General features: G+C 32.5%; 2 protein-coding genes and 1 pseudogene across 2 annotated transcripts in view; 2 read left to right on the forward strand and 1 right to left on the reverse strand.

The window, feature by feature from the left end:
* The window catches only part of LOC102582862 (vacuolar protein sorting-associated protein 2 homolog 3-like), a 25,455-nt gene that overhangs the window by 4,597 nt on the left and 12,500 nt on the right, over positions 1–8,358 (reverse strand). The gene's annotated exons all lie outside the window — the stretch shown is intronic.
* On the forward strand, positions 3,328–5,005 carry LOC107059117 (receptor-like protein 12; annotated as a pseudogene).
* Positions 7,858–8,358, forward strand: part of LOC102583963 (receptor-like protein 12) — a 2,645-nt gene continuing 2,144 nt past the window's right edge. The window contains exon 1 of the mRNA XM_006367568.2: positions 7,858–8,356. Coding sequence (XP_006367630.1) covers positions 7,908–8,356 — 449 coding nt within the window. The 5' untranslated portion in view covers positions 7,858–7,907. The remainder of the gene's footprint in view (positions 8,357–8,358) is intronic.

Raw genomic sequence — 8,358 nt, forward strand, 5'->3', positions numbered from 1 at the left:
TTTATATATTTGTAAAATTGGTTTGAGAGTCATTGAAATTTAATTTAAAATATTCGAGCATGAGAAATTTTAATCTCTTGGAGATCTCATAAAAATAAAATACCCTTTGCAATACGACTTTATTAGGAAGATTGAAAAATCACCTAATTTTTACACACTTCATTGACAGATAGGCCACTTACTATAAAATTACGTTCACAGCTCGAAAACCATAAGTCTTAGTTGTTTGTTAATAATTTGTGTTTTAAATTGAGACGACGATAATTCAAGTAGGGAAAATAAGTAACTTATTATTCGAATGTAAAATTCGCAAAAAAAAAAGTGATATTCAAATATATTTTTGACTATTATCTCTTAAATTTCTTTGCTCTTCATTTTTCGAAAGTTCCACATATCAGACATGAATATCTAGTAGGTTCCATAAAAATAAAACACCCTTCTCAACATTGCTAAGATACATTGAAAAATGAAAACATTTTCTCAAAGACAAAAACAAAACAACCGAAATTTGCAACAAAGACATAAGTGTAGTGGTGGCAAATGGGCAGGTTGGATCAAATTTGGGCGGGTTGAAAATGGGTAATAATTCAACCCGTCCATATTTTATATGGGTAAAAATGGATTGGGTAACAAATGGGTTGGGTAAAATACTAGTTTACCCATATTTAACCCATATTTTCATGAGTAAATAGTACTCTACTTAAAAATACAACATGGAGAAAATATTTTAGTCTTTTTTTAGATGAAATATGTTGAAAATGCTTCATTTAGTTTTATTGTATCATAAAAGTAAAAAAAAAAACTTAATTTTTTTTTTCGGGGTTGGGGAGGGGGGGGATATCGAGGGTAAGGGTGAAAAACTAAAAATTTGAAGTTGAATTTTTTAAAAAAAAACAAACTTGAATTTTGTAGATGAGACTAGTCCTATCAGCTATTTTTGGTAGTATGGCCCTTCATAAGCATATATGTATTTTGATTAATTACTTTGAGCCTTCAGAAGCTGAGCACACCTAATCTTTGCCATAATGCACCAGCTATTACACTAGAAGGGATGTCTGTATAATTTTGTTCAACTTGAGCGTACAAGAAATTCTTTCTTATCTGTTGTTTCTTGTGTTCCCTACTTTTTGTTTTTGTAAGTGGTGGTGGGAGGGGAGGGGAGGCGCGCCAGGTCAGTCATGGTTGATTCTTTGTTCTGAGTTTTCTCTGATTCTGCCATGAGTCATTTTAAGATCTGAATATGGGTACCAATCCATATTTTACCCATGTAAAAAGTCACTTACCCAACCCATTAAATATGAGTGGGTTACCAAAATATGAGCTCATTTTGCCAGCACTAGACTTAACGAATATCGTAACGTCTAAGATTGATAATTGTTGGATATGATCCACTACTATAGAGATGAGAATTGAGAACCATAATAGTCATATTTACTTGGGGGGAAATGGGTGTAAATGTGTAACACATGGATAAAATTAATAAAAAGACCAAAAAAAAAAGAGTCCAAATTTAACTTAAAGAATGGTAATATTAATTCTAATAAAATACAAACAGGAAAAGTGTGAATTAAAAAGAGAAAAAGGGCAGCCGAATTCACAATATTTTGAAACACTTTACGAATTATGACATGAATTATCATTAATAGGAACCTAGTGTTAAGATATTTATTTGCTAAATTATTAAAATTAGATTTGGCTTTTCTTTTTTTCTAAAAAGTTTTGCTTGAAAAAAGTTCCACATGGTTAGACTCCAATATTAATTGAATATATCATTTAAATTGATTGAATGACTTTATACGAAAAAATGACAATAATTGAGTGACTTTTCTGTCACAAAACAAATAACAGAAAAAATGACTTTTTAAATAGTTGATGATAATATGAAAAGTCAATACTTGACATATGCTATATAAAATCTCATTAGTCAAATTAAAGATAATGTAGTCTAGAAATTTATTGGCTTGACGTAGAATCGTTGGCTATAGTCCATTACCTTAAAGATGAAAATGAGAACCAGACATGTCTGTATTAATATGTAATAAAAAACTATTATGGCCAATTTGACTAAGTCATTGGCTGATGGAGAATTGTTGGCTTTTCATTTTTTAAAAGAGCTTGAAAATAATTCCACACCATCATTATCTAACGAAAATATAATTTGAATTGATTAAGTGACTTTATACGTGAAATGACAATAATTAAGTCATTTTTATGTAACAAAACAAAGAAAAGTGACTTTTCGAATAGTTGAGTGATTACGTGAAAAATCAACTCTTGATATCTACTACATGAATTAGAGATAATGTAGCCAAGAGTTTTATTGATCTAAAACTAAAAATTATTGGATGTGATCCACTACTTTAGAGTTAAGAATTGATAATCAGACATGTTTGTATCATACATTCTAAGTGATCATAACCGATGTCTCATAACAAAACTATTTTGGCCACTTTGACCAAGTCCTTGGCTGACGGAGAATTGTTGGCTTTTCATTTTTTTAAAAGACCTTGAAAATAATTCCACACCATCATTATCTACCAAAAATATAACTTGAATTGATTAAGTGACTTTATACGTGAAATGACAATAATTAAGTAATTCTTATGTAACAAAACAAAGAAATGACAACAATTAAATAATTTTTTAAAACAAAGAAAAGTGACTTTCTGAATAGTTGAAAGAGTATGTGAAAAATCAACTCTTGACATCTAATACATAAATTAGTGATAATGTAGCCAAAAGTTTTATTGATCTAAAACTGAAAATTATTGGAGATGATCCACTACTTTAGAGATAAGAATTGATAACCAGACATGTTTATATCATACGTTAAAAGTGGTCATGTCATGACCAATGTCTAATAACAAAACTATTTTGGCCACTTTGACTAAGTTCTTGACAGAAACAACTCAAAATTTGACTTGAGAATGACTATATTTTCTCTGATAGCAACCAAATTTGCAAAATTGTACAGAAAACGCATTTCCTGTTGATCTTTAATTTATTTTGTTTTTCTTCTTGGGACTAGAAAAATGTGTTCAATTATTTTTCTTGAAAACAATCTTATGAAGCTTACCCCTCTACCTAAATTTATAATGCATAGTTTGAATTCTCAAGAGCCAAATCCTTTAATTTTTATCGTAAATTCAGGCATGAAGTCTTTAAAATTTTAAAATAAAATTTATATATTTAAAAACTATGTAAAAATTACTATAAGTAATAATAATTGATCCACAAACCAGTGGTCGCGTTTAAAGTGAAAGAATTAGAGTTTTTAATATTCACAAACCATCCTCGAAGGTTGAAATATCTTGATTAATCTCTAATAAAACACAATTAATTCCTAAAGAAATAGGTTACCTAAGGTGTCTTACTTACCAACATTTGGGTGAGAACTCTCTTAATGGCTATATTCCTTCTTCATTGGGGAATTTGAGCAACTTGTTTGGTATGTATCTTAATAATAATCAGCTTTGTGGCTCTATTCATGAAGAAATAGGTTACTTGAGTTCTCTTACTTATCTATATTTGGGTAATAGCTTTCCTAATGGATCTATTCCTGCTTCATTTGGCAATTTGAGAAATCTGCAAACTCTGGTTCTCAATGATAACAATCTCATTGGGGAAATTCCTTCATTTGTGTGCAATTTGACATCACTGGAAGTGTTGCATATGCCGAGAAACAATTTGAAGGGAAATATTCCGCAATGTTTGGGTAATATCAGCGGCCTCCAGGTTTTGATGATGTCACATAATAATCTCAGTGGTGAGATCCCTTCATCTATTTCCAATTTAACATCACTACAAATTCTAGATTTGGGCAGAAACAATCTGGAGGGAGAGGGAGCAATTCCACAATGTTTTGGCAATATTAGTAGCCTCCAGGTTTTTGATATGCAGAATAACAAACTTTCTGGGAGCCTTCCAACAAATTTTAGCATTGGAAGTTCACTTAGAAGTCTCAACTTGCATGGCAATGAACTAGAGGGGAAAATCCCCCAATCTTTAGCCAGTTGCAAAGAGTTGCAAGTTCTTGATTTAGGAGATAATCAGCTCAATGACACATTTCCCATGTGGTTGGGAACTTTGCTAGAGCTGAGAGTTTTAAGGTTGACATTGAATAAATTGCATGGACCTATAAGATCTTTATGGGCTGAAATCATGTTTCCTGATATTCGAATCATATATCTCTCTAGCAATGCCTTTTCGAAAGACTTACCAACGAGTCTGTTTCAACATTTGAAAGGCATGACCACTATTGATCAAACAATGAAGGCACCAAGTTCTAAAGGAAATCAAGTATACTACCAAGACTCGGTAGTTGTTGTAACAAAGGGATTGAAGCTTGAAGTTGTGAAAATTTTGTCTTTGTACACAGTTATTGATCTTTCAAACAATAAATTTGAAGGACATATTCCTAGTGTTCTAGGAGATCTCATTGCTCTTCAGGTATTGAATATGTCTCATAATGGTTTGAAAGGTCATATACCACCAGAACTTGGAAGTTTGTCTTTAGTGGAATCATTGGACCTTTCATTTAACCATATTTTGGGAGAGATACCACAACAACTTGCTTCTCTTACATATCTTGAATTCTTAAATCTCTCACACAAGTATCTCCAAGGATGCATCCCTCAAGGGCCTCAATTTCTTACCTTTGAGAGCAATTCATATGAAGGTAATGATGGATTACGTGGATTCCCCGTTTCAAAAGGTTGTGGCAATGATCCTGTGTCAGAGACAAATTATACAGAGTCTGCGCTAGACGATCAAGTTCTGAATTTTTTAATGATTTTTGGAAAGCAGCTCTGATGGGCTATGGCAGTGGGCTGTGTATTGGATTATCCATAATGTATTTCTTGATCTCAACTGGAAATCTAAGATGGCTTGCAAGAATCATTGAAGAACTGGAACACAAAATTATCATGCGAAGGAGAAAGAAGCAGCGAGGTCAAAAGAATTACAGAAGAAGAAATAATCGCTTCTAGACAAGTTACCAATAAAGAAGGATTTTTTCAGGTATTCAAGCTAAGTTTTACACTAATCTTTTTTAGTTTATTCTAACAACTAATATATTAGGTTTTATGCTTTTTTGTTATAAACAAAATACTTATTAACGCTTGATACGAATTGCTAGTAATCAGTTGGAAACTGTGATAACAGAGGCAAAAAATTTATAGTTGTGTGACTCACTTTCTTATTTTTTAAGCTATTTCAGATGCCAAGAATAAGAAGACATTGGCGTAATGGATTTGGTTCTTCCTATGTTGCAGCTTATGATGTTGGATTTGATTTTTAGTTTTATAAGCTTTTCTTCAGTTGGGAAAATGTAATATTATGAATTTTGATGATATACAATAAATGTTGTGTGTATTTAATGATGTGTATGCATTTCTCGGATCAATAATACTCACCTCAAAGAATCTTAGAGAGCTGAATGAATGGAGGAAGATATTTAGCGCACGATAGAAGAGAGAGAATATCTCACACCCCAAAGCTAGTTATTATGGTGGGAGAGACCAAGTTTTAATTTTTTGTGATAAGGTTAATGTGGAAACAGTGAGGTAGCATACAATACACCCTTGTGGTCCGGCCCTTCGCTTAGCCTTTTATTATACAAACAGGCTTACTCAAAGTAAACTGTTTTTTTCATTTGCATTCATCAATGATATTCCTTGTGCTCGTAGCACTTTGAAACTTTCATTTGCCAATTGCAATAATGTTATTTTGAAACATTTGTCTGTTCTATTTACAGATACAGGGGGGTATACTAGATAGATCAAAGTTGGATAATCTATATGAAGCAGCACTGGCAAGACAGAATCTTGTAAAATGACCCTAAAAAACAGGGAAGTTTCATATAATCTATTCGAGGTAGCTGATAATTAACAGGATGCACTTAATAGTTCAACCAACTCTGGAACAAATGCTGCACAAAATGGCTCATTACCATGACTATGGTGTACTCATGCAACAACAGGTTGCCAATATGACTCAATCACAACAACCGTTACAACACGAAGACCTTGATGATGCAGACAGCAAATGGCTATGTGCCTCTGCAACATCAAACTGCTTCTATGACTCAACATAATGAAGGAGAGATTCAAGAACAGGAAGCACAAAATTAAGAAAATATAGCTAATGTGCCTCAACTACAACTACAAATTCATGTTTGTGTTAGCAGTAAATGTAATCAGGTTATCCATCAAATCAAGATGTTGCTCTCTGTTCCATTTCCTAAAGAGCAATTCTTCCATCAATGGAAAAATATTCCTTACCAGGTTGAGAGATTCATGCCTAAGATTAATATCAAATGTCTTGAAAATGATTGGATATGGTCCACTACTTTAGAGATAAGAATAGAAAACCAAACATGTCTGTATCATACATTAAAAGTGGTCATGACCAATGTGTGATAACAGAACTATTATGGTCACTTTGACTAAGTCCTTTGCTGAATTAAATGTGTAACTCAAAACAAACTCAAAATTTTACTTGAGAATGGCCACATTTTCTCTAATAGCAATCAAATTTGCAAATTTGAAGAAAACGCATTTACATTCCCTATTCTTTTTGGGACCACAGATATGTGTTTAATTACTATTTGCGAAAACAATCATATGAAGATTACTCCCTCTATCTCAATTTATAATGCATAGTCTGGATTTTCAAGAGCCAAATAGTTTAATTTTCACCAAAAATTCAGGCATGAAGTCTTTAAAAAATTTAAAATAAAATTCATATATTTTGAAACTACAGAAAAAGTATTATAAGTCACAATAATTTATCCGCAAACCATCTTCGGAGTGATCGCGTTTGAAGTGAAAGAATTGGAGTTTTTAATATCCAGAAACCATCCTCGGAGGTTGAGATATCTTAATCTATCTCTAATAAAAAAACTATTAATATCTAGTTTTCTTGAAGGTCATTACCTATTCCGACAAATTCCACAAGATACTTCTTGAAGGTCATTTACCTATTCCGACAAATTCCACAAGATACTTCATCATATCAAAAAATAATCTCATTTATGAAATTCTTTTATTTGGAAAATCGATTTGAGAGTCATTGAAATTTAATTTATCAAAATATTCGAGCATGAAAAATTTGGAACTCTTGGAGGTCTCATAAAAATAAAATACCCTTTGCAACACGACTTTATTTGGCATATTCAAAAATCACCTAATTTTTACACATTTAATTAACAGGCCACCACTTACTATAAAATTACATTAACTCCTCGAAACCCATAAGTCTCAGTTGTTTGTGAATAATTTGTGTTTCAAATTGAGACGACAATAGTTCAAGTAGGGAAAATAAATAACTTATTATTCGAAAGCACAACACGCAAAAAAAGTGACATTCAAATTAAATTTTGACCATTATCTCTTAATTTTCTTTGCTCTTCATTAATTTGGCTATTCATTTTTCAAAAGCTCCACATCATCAGACATCAATATCTAGCAGGTCCCATAAAAATAAAACACCCTTCTCAACACGGCAAAGAAAGATTGAAAAATGACAACATTTACTCAAAGACAAAAACAAAACATGTGAGAGAAGACATTACGAATCATCGTAACGTCTAAGACTGAGAATTGTTGGATATGGTCCATTACGTAGAGATGAGAATTAAGAACCAGACATGTCTGTATCATACACTAAGGGTGGTCACAAATCAATTTGTGATAACAAAACTATTTTGGCCACTTTGATTAAGTCCTTGGCTGAATTAGACCTCTAACACAGAACAATCCAAAATTTGACTTGAGAATGACAACATTTTTTCCCTGATAGCAGTCAAATTAGCAAATTTGGAGAAAACGTGTGTCCAGTTGATTTTTTATTAGTATAAGTTACGTACAATATCAAATCCTATGAATCTGAAACAATAAACTCAAACTATGATGATGGTTTCTAGCAAAATATTCTCTTCACTTCAGTTTTTCACACTTTTCTACCTCTTTACAGTTGCATTTGCTTCCACTGAGGAAGCAATTGCCCTCTTGAAATGGAAAGCAACTTTCAAGAACCAGAATAATTCCTTATTGGCTTCATGGACGCCAAGTTCTAACGCATGCGAGGACTGGTATGGAGTTGTATGCTTTAATGGTAGGGTAAACACGTTAGCTATTACAAAGTCCAGTGTCATTGGTACACTCTATGCTTTTCCGTTTTCATCTGTCCCTTTTCTTGAGCATCTTAATCTTAGCAAGAACAATTTCTCTGGCACCATTCCACCTGAGATTGGTAATCTCACTAATCTTGTCTATCTTGACTTGAACACCAATCAGATTTCAGGAACAATCCCACCACAAATCGGATCACTAGCCAAGCTTCAGATCCTCCGTATAT

This window comes from Solanum tuberosum, unplaced genomic scaffold, assembly GCF_000226075.1.
Source record: "Solanum tuberosum cultivar DM 1-3 516 R44 unplaced genomic scaffold, SolTub_3.0 scf00840, whole genome shotgun sequence".
Lineage (NCBI taxonomy): Eukaryota > Viridiplantae > Streptophyta > Magnoliopsida > Solanales > Solanaceae > Solanum > Solanum tuberosum.